The sequence below is a fragment of the Coregonus clupeaformis genome, chromosome 21, assembly GCF_020615455.1.
Source record: "Coregonus clupeaformis isolate EN_2021a chromosome 21, ASM2061545v1, whole genome shotgun sequence".
NCBI classification, from domain to species: Eukaryota; Metazoa; Chordata; class Actinopteri; order Salmoniformes; family Salmonidae; genus Coregonus; species Coregonus clupeaformis.
The window spans coordinates 28,520,087-28,533,638 of NC_059212.1; the positions used below are offsets into that span (position 1 = coordinate 28,520,087).

A 13,552-nucleotide genomic window follows, 5' to 3' on the forward strand; every position below is an offset into this window, starting at 1 on the left:
GACTCTGGAGCTCTGTCAGAGTGACCATCTGGTTCTTGGTCACCTCCCTGACCAAGGCCCTTCTCCCCCGATTGCTCAGTTTGGCCGGGCGGCCAGCTCTAGGAAGATTCTTGGTGGTTCAAAGCTTCTTCCATTTAAGAATGATGGAGGCCTCTGTGTTCTTGGGGACCTTCAATGCTGCAGAAATGTTTTGGTACCCTTCCCCAGATCTGTGCCTCGACACAATCCTGTCTCAGAGCTCTACAGACAATTCCTTCGACCTCATGGCTTGGTTTTTGCACTGACATGTGCTGTCAACTGTGGGACCTTATATAGACAGGTGTGCCTTTCCAAATCATGTCCAATCAATTGAATTTACCACAGGTGGACTCCAATCAAGTTATAGAAACATGTCAAGGATGATCAATGGAAACAGGATGCACCTGAACTCAATTTTGAGTCTCATAGCAAAGGGTCTAATTACTTATGTAAATAAGGTATTTTATATATATATATATGTATTTTATATATATATATATACAGTGGGGAGAACAAGTATTTGATACACTACCGATGTTGCAGGTTTTCCTACTTACAAAGCATGTAGAGGTCTGTAATGTTTATCATAGGGTACACTTCAACTGTGAGAGACAGAATCTAAAAATCCAGAAAATCACATTGTATGATTTTTAAGTAATTCATTTGCATTTTATTGCATGACATAAGTATTTGATACATCAGAAAAGCAGAACTTAATATTTTGTACAGAAACCTTTGTTTGCAATTACAGATATCATACGTTTCCTGTAGGTCTTGACCAGGTTTGCACACACTGCAGCAGGGATTTTGGCCCACTCCTTCATACAGACCTTCTCCAGATCCTTCAGGTTTCGGGGCTGTCGCTGGGCAATACGGACTTTCAGCTTCCTCCAAAGATGTTCTATTGGGTTCAGGTCTGGAGACTGGCTAGGCCACTCCAGGACCTTGAGATGCTTCTTACGGAGGCACTCCTTAGTTGCCCTGGCTGTGTGTTTCGGGTCGTTGTCATGCTGGAAGACCCAGTCACGACCCATCTTCAATGCTCTTACTGAGGGAAGGAGGTTGTTGGCCAAGATCTCGCGATACATGGCCCCATCCATCCTACCCTCAATACGGTGCAGTCGTCCTGTCCCCTTTGCAGAAAAGCATCCCCAAAGAATGACGTTTCCACCTCCATGCTTCACAGTTGGGATGGTGTTCTTGGGGTTGTACTCATCCTTCTTCTTCCTCCAAACACGGCGAGTGGAGTTTAGACCAAAAAGCTCTATTTTTGTCTCATCAGACCACATGACCTTCTCCCATTCCTCCTCTGGATCATCCAGATGGTCATTGGCAAACTTCAGACGGGCCTGGACATGCGCTGGCTTGAGCAGGGGGACCTTGCGTGCGCTGCAGGATTTTAATCCATGACAGCGTAGTGTGTTACTAATGGTTTTCTTCGAGACTGTGGTCCCAGCTCTCTTCAGGTCTTTGACCAGGTCCTGCCGTGTAGTTCTGGGCTGATCCCTCACCTTCCTCATGATCATTGATGCCCCACGAGGTGAGATCTTGCATGGAGCCCCAGACCGAGGGTGATTGACCGTCATCTTGAACTTCTTCCATTTTCTAATAATTGCGCCAACAGCTGTTGCCTTCTCACCAAGCTGCTTGCCTATTGTCCTGTAGCCCATCCCAGCCTTGTGCAGGTCTACAATTTTATCCCTGATGTCCTTACACAGCTCTCTGGTCTTGGCCATTGTGGAGAGGTTGGAGTCTGTTTGATTGAGTGTGTGGACAGGTGTCTTTTATACAGGTAACGAGTTCAAACAGGTGCAGTTAATACAGGTAATGAGTGGAGAACAGAAGGGCTTCTTAAAGAAAAACTAACAGGTCTGTGAGAGCTGGAATTCTTACTGGTTGGTAGGTGATCAAATACTTATGTCATGCAATAAAATGCAAATTAATTACTTAAAAATCATACAATGTGATTTTCTGGATTTTTGTTTTAGATTCCGTCTCTCACCGTTAAAGTGTACATATGATAAAAATTACAGACCTCTACATGCTTTGTAAATAGGAAAACCTGCAAAATCGGCAGTGTATCAAATACTTGTGTGTGTATATATGTATGTATATATATATATATATATATATACTGCTAAAAAAAATAAAAGGAACACTTAAACAACACAATGTAACTCCAAGTCAATCAAACTTCTGTGAAATCAAACTGTCCACTTAGGAAGCAACACTGATTGACAATACATTTCACATGGTGTTGTGCAAATGGAATAGACAACAGGTGGAAATTATAGGCAATTAGCAAGACACACCCAATAAAGGACTGGTTTTGCAGGTGGTGACCACAGACCACTTCTCAGTTCCTATGCTTCCTGGCTGATGTTTTGGTCACTTTTGAATGCTGGCGGTGCTTTCACTCTAGTGGTAGCACGAGACAGAGTCTACAACCCACACAAGTGGCTCAGGTAGTGCAGCTCATCCAGGATGGCACATCAATGCGAGCTGTGGCAAGAAGGTTTGCTGTGTCTGTCAGCGTAGTGTCCAGAGCATGGAGGCGCTACCAGGAGACAGGCCAGTACATCAGGAGACGTGGAGGAGGCCGTAGGAGGGCAACAACCCAGCAGCAGGACTGCTACCTCCGCCTTTGAGCAGGAGGAGCACTGCCAGAGCCCTGCAAAATGACCTCCAGCAGGCCACAAATGTGCATGTGTCTGCTCAAACAGTCAGAAACAGACTCCATGAGGGTGGTATGAGGGCCCGACGTCCACAGGTGGGGATTGTGCTTACAGCCCAACACCGTGCAGAACGTTTGGCATTTGCCAGAGAACACCAAGATTGGCAAATTCGCCACTGGCGCCCTGTGCTCTTCACAGATGAAAGCAGGTTCAAACTGAGCACGTGACAGATGTGACAGAGTCTGGAGACGCCGTGGAGAACGTTCTGCTGCCTGCAACATCCTCCAGCATGACTGGTTTGGCGGTGGGTCAGTCATGGTGTGGTGTGGCATTTCTTTGGGGGGCCGCACAGCCCTCCATGTGCTCGCCAGAGGTAGCCTGACTGCCATTAGGTACCTAGATGAGATCCTCAGACCCCTTGTGAGACCATATGCTGGTGTGGTTGGCCCTGGGTTCCTCCTAATGCAAGACAATGCTAGAACTCATGTGGCTGGAGTGTGTCAGCAGTTCCTGCAAGAGGAAGGCATTGATGCTATGGACTGGGCCGCCCGTTCCCCAGACCTGAATCCAATTGAGCACATCTGGGACATCATGTCTCGCTCCATCCACCAACGCCACGTTGCACCACAGACTGTCCAGGAGTTGGCGGATGCTTTAGTCCAGGTCTGGGAGGAGATCCCTCAGGAGACCATCCGCCACCTCATCAGGAGCATGCCCAGGCATTGTAGGGAGGTCATACAGGCACGTGGAGGCCACACACACTACTGAGCCTCATTTTGACTTGTTTTAAGGACATTACATCAAAGTTGGATCAGCCTGTAGTGTGGTTTTCCACTTTAATTTTGAGGGTGACTCCAAATCCAGACCTCCATGGGTTGATACATTTGATTTCCATTGATAATGTTTGTGTGATTTTGTTGTCAGCACATTCAACTATGTAAAGAAAAAAGTATTTAATAAGATTATTTCATTCATTCAGATCTAGGATGTGTTATTTTAGTGTTCCCTTTATTTTTTTGAGCAGTGTGTGTGTATATGTGTGTGTATATATATGTGTATATATATGTATATATATATATGTATATATATGTATATATATATATATATATATATATATATATATATATATACATATACACACACACACACACACACACACACACACACACACACACACACACACACACACACACAGTGAGGGGAAAAAAGTATTTGATCCCCTGCTGATTTTGTATGTTTGAACACTGACAAATACATGATCAGTCTATAATTTTAATGGTAGGTTTATTTGAACAGTGAGAGACAGAATAACAACATAAAAATCCAGAAAAATGCATGTCAAAAAATTTTAGAAATTGATTAGCATTTTAATGAGGGAAATAAGTATTTGACCCCTCTGCAAAACATGACTTAGTACTTGCTGGCAAAACCCTTGTTGGTAATCACAGAGGTCAGACGTTTCTTGTAGTTGGCCACCAGGTTTGCACACATCTCAGGAGGGATTTTGTCCCACTCCTCTTTGCAGATCTTCTCCAAGTCATTAAGGTTTCGAGGCTGACGTATGGCAACTCGAACCTTCAGCTCCCTCCACAGATTTTATATGGGATTAAGGTCTGGAGACTGGCTAGGCCACTCCAGGACCTTAATGTGCTTTTTCTTGAGCCACTCCTTTGTTGCCTTGGCCGTGTGTTTTGGGTCATTGTCATGCTGGAATACCCATCCACGATCCATTTTCAATGCCCTGGCTGAGGGAAGGAGGTTCTCACCCAAGATTTGACGGTACATGGCCCCGTCCATCGTCCCTTTGATGCGGTGAAGTTGTCCTGTCTTCTTGGGGTCAAAAGTGAAGGGGGCTGAATACTTTCCGAATGCACTGTATAACTCCCCCTGCGTATGGTTGTAGCCAACTCACCTGCAAGTTTATTAATGCACAATAGAACAAAAAGTGAATCCGCACACTGGTATAATGCTCCCAAAGTGTGGAAATAGACAAAGTTTAGACCCCAAACTGGGTGTTCATCAGGACAAGTTGTTCACCAATGCGCTAGCCTTGTTCTCGTGTGACTGACGTCAGACAGAGCGGTCCCTCTATCTATGTGGTGGGAAAGTGGTCATCAGTGAGTGGCTGCCAGTGTTATTCTCCAGCTCTGTTTAATCTGTCGTGTCAGTGGGTATTTATACTCGCTCTGGTCCCTATGTCACTGCATTCAGACACAGGAGACTCTAAATATAACCACTGCGGCCGGTTGTCCGCGCTGTTTGAAGTGGTGCAGGCTGGGAGAAGGGACCATTCACAGCCGGTCAGCTGGCGTGGTGGAGGAGAGTACAGTGCTGAGCCAACAGAAAGGCTACGCCTTTGTCCCAAATGGCATCCTATTCCCTTTTATAGTGCATTACGTTTGACCAGGGGCCATAGGGCACTGGTCAAAAGTAGTGCACTAAATAGGGAATAGGGTGCCATTTAGGAGGATGCACACATTCACTAGCCAGGGGTGGGTTACTCATCAGTCCTGACGGTAACCAACCACGGGCCATAAAGCAAATTCAGAGAAGCCTCTCTGGAGCTGCCAAGAGAACAGGGAATTTACCCGAAATCGTAGCTTTTAACAGAGTTTCTCTGTCTATTTATGACACACAGAATATCTGCAGTTGCACCATGGCTGAAGCAAGTTGATAGAGGAAGAGTGGAAGAGTAGTCCTCTTTTAATCGTGTTGGTGTTCAGTTTCATGCCTAGTTTGTTACCCTAGTTTTCATTGTACTTTAGTTGCATAGTACAGTACACCCAACCACACTAATATGACAGTGAATTGTTGCCAGGCCAGAATGAGGTATTACAGCCTTGTGCGTACAGTTTTTGGCTCAGGGGATGAGGTTAATGGCCTGGCTGTCTTGTGTGTTACACACACACACTCTGGCTGGGGCTCTTAACATGTCGTGATGAGACTTCCTTTTCTCCAAGCTATTTAGCTCACTGAGGATGATGAGGAGGGAATCTGGGGTATCTAGACGAAGAAGTGCAAAAGTTAATTTCATGTTGCTGTGCAATGCTCTCGGTTGAGTCGGTTCGCTGTGCAGTAATGCATGGTTATATTCCAACCGTCTCTTATTGCTACAGAGCACCGTCATGTTTTAACGATAAGACCCAGGCTGCATCCCAAATGGTACCCTATTCCCTATATCGTGCACTACTTTTGAGCAGAGTCCCTATGGGCACTGGTCAAAAGTAGTGCACTGAAAAGGGAATAGGGTACCATTTGGAACAAAACCCTCTTGTCACATGTTGTTAGCGAGCCCAATGTTTTCCCTCATTTTACGTACAACTATTTTCTACTTAAGTTTTGATCTCGGAGCTCTGAATCTGACTTGGTGTGTTAGCGTTGTGCTGCCATAATTGACTCTTTGTGTGGCACTTAACGTCTTATGCCCTTTTCTTTGTAATGGCTGTATAGTAGAAATAAGTGGTTTGTCATAGTTGTAAATGGTTTGTTTGCTTCCATAGATGGACCATGATGGCTCACCATTTTGTCATTTTCTATCCTCACTGTAATGACTCTGTAAGATAACTTTTTGGTTAATGACTCAGTAATAACGCTTGACTCTCCTCTTGGCCAATTGGAACCCACGTCCTGGATCAAGACCATGGTTGCATCCAAAGTGGCACCCTATTCCCTATTTAGTGCACTACTGTCCAGGGCCCATAAGGCTCCCATAGGTCTCATAGGGCTCAATAGCAGTGCACTATATAGGGAATAGAGTACAATTTGTGACGCAATAGATAACGACCCGTTTTGTATACTGTCTGACGTTTTTGTCAATAACTCACTAATAACCCTCTTCCTTTACTCCCTCTCCAACCTAATGTTGTTTGTGTGTAGGTGTGTGTATATCGGAGGGGTTGGGTAAAAGCAAAAGACACATTTCCGTCAATAAAGTATTTATTTTTCTTCTAATAACAGTCTTCCTGTACTCCTGTTGTGTTCCTCCCCAGGCCCTAGACGGGTTCTTCTTTGTGGTGAACATGGAGGGGAACATTGTGTTTGTGTCAGAGAACGTGACCCAGTACCTGCTGTATAACCAGGAGGAGCTGATGAACACCAGCGTCTACAGCATCCTGCACGTAGGAGACCACGCTGAGTTCATCAAGAACCTGCTGCCCAAGAGCCTGGGTGAGTTACACTACACCTCCCCTTCTCTCACTCCTCTATCACTCCATCACTGTTTAATGTGATTTCACAACCATCCACATAGAGAGAAAGGTTGTCAGTGGAAGGGAACATTGGTAGCAAAGTGTTAAAGGGATAGTTCTACCTGGCCACTGTTTCAAATGCTCCCGTTTTAGGGCCTGTATTAGCATTTTCCAAAGCATGGATTGCGGTCATATCTTGTCCATAGACTGCTTACAGGGTAAGGAACCCAATATGTCATTTGGGTGAACTATCCCTTTTAAGGAGATTTTCAATCAGCAGTGAATTAGTCAATCTGAACTGGCGGGGACTCAACAAGGACTGGATAGAAAAGTGCTTTGTAATGGTGATTTGAGTGCCAATGGGGACAGTAAGTTGATCGTTTTGACCTTTGACCGCCTGTGTGTGCCCCCCAGTGAACAGCAGGGCACCGCGGTCCAGTGAGAACCCCAACAGGAATAGCCACACGTTTAACTGCCGCATGTTGGTCAACCCCCACGGGCCCGAGGAGAGGGGTGAGCAGGAGCCCAAGGACCAGGAGGTGCAGCAGAAATACGAGACCATGCAGTGTTTCGCCGTGTCCGAGCCAAAGTCCATCAAAGAGGAGGGAGAAGGTACATGAATGTTTGTTTACCATCAAATCAAACTTTATTTGAAAACTCACTTTACAGTAAAACAATGAAATGAAGGAGATGCAAAACAAACAGAAGGCAATAAAAGAGGTGAATAAAAGAACATATAAAAGGTTGTTTCCCATCATCATAAAGTACCATGATGATCGGTTATTGTCTCTTCTGTCTTCCAATAAGGGGTTAATGTTGAACTCTTGGAATGAGGTCCTCTCTCTTAGTTAATTTCACAAAATCTTCCAACATGGAACATTAATGTTTCTGTCACAGATGTTACATGTGCACTTCAATAGAATTTCACTTTTAAACTCATTATTTTAGGAATGTAAGGTTTACCAATATTGGAGGTATTTCCAAAGCGCATCTGGGCTTAGGCTTGGACAGAAATCACAGACCTGGGTCGCATTCATTAGTGCAAAACGTTTTTTAACGAAAAACAAAAACAAGCGTTCCTTATTGGCTATTCATGTAGTCCCTTCCCTATTCGTCCTGTTTGTTTCCATTCGTTCCTAGTAAATATGACCTTGTAGTTCTGTGTGGTCAGATGTCTTCTCTCCTCGGTTCATCTCCATCTCTCCAGTGTCCTGTCCTCATTTTAAGATTCCTGTCATCCGTCAGACACATCCTCAGAGAGGACCCTGGGACGTCTAATTAGTAGCTGCCACTTCCTCCTTTCCCCCAGAGCTCCCAGGGAAATATGTTTCTAATGTCTAATTTTAGTACCGCCATCCATACGCCGCCACTTCCCAGTTATTCAGCCACAATTTTCTCTTGACATTGAAACCACACCAGAGCTGCAAATTCAATGGAGACGCGTCACTAATGAAAACCTGTTGATGGGGAGAGTGAGGGACGGTAGCTAGGAAAGTTGAGGCAGGGTGTGAACTGAACATCGACACGTTGTTTCACCCTCCAGCCAAGACGAGGTCATGTCGATGAACTTGAGCTCCTTCTATGTAAAGCTTTGAATATTTATTTGTGTTTTTTCTCCTCCTCGTCTAGATTTCCAGTCTTGTCTGATCTGTGTGGCACGAAGGGTTCCAATCAAAGAGAGGCCCATGCTCCCGACATATGAGAGCTTTACCACCAGGCAGGATCTCCAAGGTATGGTACAGTTCTAGGACTACTACAGTATTCATATTTATTACTCTCATCACCCCTGATGTGGGTTGGTTCATCATTCACATTCAATGTTGAATGTTTGAAATGTACATTGCTTGCTGTTTGGCGTTTAGGCCGGGTAACTGCAAAGCACTTTGTGACAACTGCTGATGTAAAAAGAGTTTTATAAAATAAAGTTGTTTGATTGACTGAAGCTAGGGAAACTAACTGTTAGCATTATAATCGTAGGTAAGATCACATCACTGGACACCAGTCTGTTGAGAGCCTCCATGAAGCCAGGCTGGGAGGACCTGGTTAGGAGGTGCATCCAGAGGTTCCACCTGCAGAACGACGGGGAGATGTCCTTTGCAAAAAAGCATCAGCAAGAAGGTACAATGCATAGAAATCATATAATATTATTGTATATTCTATGTTCTATAAATTATATTCTGTGTTGTAATGTTTCACTGGATCTGCAGGCCTTTGTTGGCGATGGAGTCCTCCAAAATTGAAAGCATGTGTCAGTAAATCTGTCTCTTTCATATCTCGTATTCTTTCTCTCTCCAGTCCTGAGACAGGGCCATGCATTCAGCCCTCTGTATCGCTTCTCCCTGTCTGACGGTACCATTGTGTCGGCCCAGACCAAGAGCAAGCTAGTGCGCTCCCCTGCCACCAATGAACCACAGCTCTACATGTCCCTCCACATCCTCCAGAGGTACATCCCCCTGACCCCCTCCTCTCTCTAGTTCAACCCCCAATCAGAGCCACTGTTTGGACCGCAGCAGTCGTAGACATGGATCCTGGCCTGTTCTACTGATTCTAATTCTATAGGTGCAGCCACACCACGGAGGCTCAGTTCATCCCTTACCATAGGTAATATGATGTGCCCCAAATGGCTCCCTATTCCCTGTAAAGGGGCTACTTTTGGCGAGAGCCCTATGGAATGCACTACAAAGTAGTGCACGTTAAAGGGAATAGGGTGCCATTTCGGAGGCTACCCCAGTGTTTCACCCGTTTAACTGGTGTCCCCGGGGCAGAGCTCGACAAGAAAAGGAAACAATGACAGGACTGTTGTTGAGAATGAGTGGATCAACTGCAAACTTTGCTTTTTCTTGGTGAATTCTCTAACTCATAATGTAGCTTCAGTGCCGTGCACAATGACGCCTTTGTGTTTCGAACTGTGCCTGGAGCTGCTAAAGCTTGTTCGGTGTGTGCCGCATTAGAACTGTCGTGTGGAGACCCGACTGGTGTTTGAGTTTGCTCTGTTGAGTACACAGACCGTGTCTCATAGGACTGAACTTTAGTCATCGCCAACATGATCTTTTATCATCAGTAGCCATCATAGAAGAAGTACTGTCTGAATGGAAAAAGTTGACTACGATTGTCATTCCATTGCTGAATGCCATTTTTTATGCTACTCTAGTTCAGCCGGAATGACGTAAAGCAGCTTCCTTTAGTACGGTTGCGTCCCAAATGTCACCCTATTCCCTTTATAGTGCACTACTTTTGACCATGGCTCTGGTCAAAAGTAGTGCACTATAAAGGGAATACGGTGCCATTTGAGACAGCCTATATTTTTGTTACGCCCTAAAGCTGTGTGTCTGTGTGTGGCCCTCTTCCAGGGAGCAGACAATCTGTGGGATGAACCCGGACATGTCTGGCCAGGGACAAGGACAAGGACAGGGGATGGGGAAGCAGCCAATGAACACCATGTCCTCGCTGCCCCCTCCCAGTGTGGTTGGGCTGTCCCCTGGGCTAGGGGTCCAGGGCCAGGACACAATGGTCAGCAGCAATACCAACATGGCCGCCCTGCAGGGTGGACGTTACGGATGCCATGGGACTATGAACCGAACCCCCACTCCTCAGGGTTGCAGCAACTATGCACTCAAGATGGGGATGAACAGCCCGTCGCAGGGCAGCCCCAGTGTGACCTCTCAGGGGGGTCAGGGTGGCGGTGGTACCATGCTGTCTCCACGCCACCGCCAGAGCCCCAGTGTGGCGGGTAGCCCCCGGGTTCCTCCCCCAGGACCCTTCTCCCCGACGGGCAGCCTTCACTCTCCGCCAGGGGTAGGGAACAGCCACGGTGGCTACACTGGTAACAGCTCCCTCAACGCACTTCAGGCCCTCAGCGAATGCCACAGGGTCTCCCAGGGGCAGTCCTCAGGGTCACCTGACAGGAAGCCAAGCAATCTGCTGCAGATGCAGAGTCCCCCTGGTAGTGGTGGAGCCAGCAGCAGTAACAACCCCATCTCCAGACAGCTGGCCAACCGCAGCAGCACGTCTGAGCGAGAGATGGAGATGTTTGGAGCGTACGGAGAGCAGTCCCAGCCAGACGGGGAGGATGGGGAGCAGAGGGAGTCGAAAGATGGCACCCCCGAGCCCTTCGGAGGAGGAGGGCCGGGAGGAGAGCTGATTGAGGCCCAGAACAGGCTCCTCAACAGCAAGGGCCACACCAAGCTCCTGCAGCTGCTCACCAACAAGTCGGAGCACATGGAGCCCTGCTCGCCCCACGGGGCCCCTGGGGGAGGGGACCCCAACTGTAAGGACCCTGGGACGGGGCCAGGTGGCCACAACAACCACTCCTCCTCGCTGAAGGAGAAACACAAGATCCTCCACAGACTCCTCCAGAACAGCACATCCCCGGTGGAGCTGGCCAAGCTGACGGCAGAGGCCACGGGGAAGGACCTGAGTCAGGACCAGGGAGTACCAGACAGCATGGCCACCAGCGTGGCTGAGATGGCCACCAAGCAGGAGCCCGTTAGCCCCAAGAAGAAGGACAATGCGCTGCTGCGCTACCTGCTGGACAAAGACGACAATACCATGCAGGAGAAAGGCATCAAGATGGAGCCAGGAACAGAGATGAAGCTGGCCAACGTGAAGACGGAGAAGCATGACCCGGGATACAACATGGCAGATCAGGTCAGAACAGCAGCAATGTGTATGGTCATGATACACTGACTACGTCCCAAATGACACCCTATTCCCTCTATGGGCCCTGGTCAAAAGCAGTGCACTATATAGGAAATGGGTGCCATTTAAGACGCAACCACTGATTAGTCTGTGAAATAGGCCTAGCCATACAATGCAGCCTCCTGGGGGTTGTCCTGGATTCTTGTGCTTTATTACATAATACCTAGTGAGAGGCTAACTAGGGAATCTGTTGCCCTGCCAGGCATTTAATATGCTGTGAGGATTTGTTGATTATTGTTGAGACCTCTTAGCCATTGCCAAAGCCAAGTTGATCTCCTTGTGAAATCCAAGGACAGGTCCTGAAAACTAGCTGGCTAGTGAGTGAGGCAGGCAGGCTGGCCCGGTGTCTGTCTTGAATAGTCTCTGGCAGACAGTGGGGGCTCTGAAATACAACATATTGCCAGGGGTAGTGGAGGGAGGAGAGAGTCCCGTAGTGTTTAGTGCTGGCTGGTTGGCACACGTTGGTGGCCTGCTCCTGTAGCTCCTCCGTGCTCGTCCTGGTCTAAACAGCAGCCGGAAGGCCTAGGTGACTGCAGACAGCTTAGCAGCCAGTGTTTATACTGCCAGCTCTCTGTGCTTTCTGTAGAGTGTGTGTTTGTGTGTGAGGAGGATGACAAGGTTGTAGTAAGTCTGTGTGTTCAGGGGGTAAGAGATAGATGGAGAGGTAGCTAGCAGACACACTGTGGGAAGAGGAACTAAGAACTACAACCTTTAATTAGATGGAAGCCGTTAGGCTACACATCTCCCCTACAGGAACTATAGACATTCAGTTCAGAGGAGAATATTGGGCATAAGACCAATATGATTTTCTGGGGGTCATTTTCACAAATGCAATCTGGGGTACCTATAGCCTATAGCAGTTTTTCCCAACCCTTGTCCACCAGTACCCCCAACAGTATACATTTTTATTGTAGCCCTGGACAAGCACACCTGATTCAACTAATCATCAAGCCCTCAATGAGCTGAATGAGGTGTTTGTCAAGGGCTACAACAACAATGTGTACTGTTGGGTGTACTGGAGGACCAGGGTTGGGAAACACTGGCCTATAGGGAGGCATTACTGTCTGTGTTTGCCAATAGCCAACTCCCTATGCAGAGTGGAGCGGAGTGGCCTTACATCATACATGACCTCATTAGTGCAGCCGGCTATTTATATCCTCCCCTCTATCCATCGGCCTGCCTGTTTGAAAGGGCCTGCGCAGGAAAGATTCCATTCCCATCTATAGGCCTCATTCCCTTCACTGAAAAAGCTCATTCTCAGTGATGCGTACAGTAAGTAGCTTAGGCTTTTTATGCACTGGTTTTCTTGATTAGAAAGGGATCTGGAAAAAATGTAAACATATTTTAATGTGGAGTGTTCAGACTGTTTTCCTGTGCTAGAAAATATACACCATTTATGTTCTGTAATATCTATATATTATGTATGTACATAGTGATCAGAGTTTTCAAAATGCTCATGGACACGGCCTCCCACATACAACTATCATACTCATGTCTGCTCCCGGAGGCTATTCTAATGTGTGTATATATAACTTGTATGTCTATATCTGCGTCTTTGTCTGTGTGCATGGATATGCAGTCTAGTGAGCTGGAAGACATCTTGGATGATCTGCAGTGTAGCCAGCAGCGGCAGCTCTTTTCAGGCCAGCACCACCACCAGCAGCAGCAGTCCAGACCCGTGTCTCTGCCCGCCAACGTAGACAAGCAGTCCATTATCAACGACATCCTGCAGATGACCGAGAACAACAGCAGTCCCACGGGCACCAACACCCAGCAGAAGGCCTTTCCAGGCATGGGCCCAGGACGTGAGTTAACCACACCTCTGCTCTTATCTGTCCCAGGTTACATCCCAAATGGCACCTTATTCCCTATGGGCCCTGGTCAAGTAGTGCACTCACTGTATAGAGAATAGGGTGCCATTTGGGAAGTAACCCCAGTAGCTCGAGATAGCAGTAGCCCTTAACCAAAGATCTG

At 47.1% G+C, this 13,552-nt stretch overlaps 1 protein-coding gene across 5 annotated transcripts in view; it reads left to right on the top strand.

Annotated features, from left to right (window-relative positions):
* Positions 1 to 13,552, top strand: part of LOC121535180 (nuclear receptor coactivator 2) — a 71,691-nt gene that overhangs the window by 41,862 nt on the left and 16,277 nt on the right. For all 5 annotated transcript variants that reach the window (XM_041841973.2, XM_041841977.2, XM_041841976.2 and 2 more), the window contains 7 exons: positions 6,683 to 6,860; positions 7,295 to 7,492; positions 8,510 to 8,611; positions 8,858 to 8,998; positions 9,176 to 9,323; positions 10,231 to 11,527; positions 13,158 to 13,383. In XM_041841973.2, the coding sequence (XP_041697907.1) occupies positions 6,683 to 6,860; positions 7,295 to 7,492; positions 8,510 to 8,611; positions 8,858 to 8,998; positions 9,176 to 9,323; positions 10,231 to 11,527; positions 13,158 to 13,383 (2,290 nt within the window). The remainder of the gene's footprint in view (positions 1 to 6,682; positions 6,861 to 7,294; positions 7,493 to 8,509; positions 8,612 to 8,857; positions 8,999 to 9,175; positions 9,324 to 10,230; positions 11,528 to 13,157; positions 13,384 to 13,552) is intronic.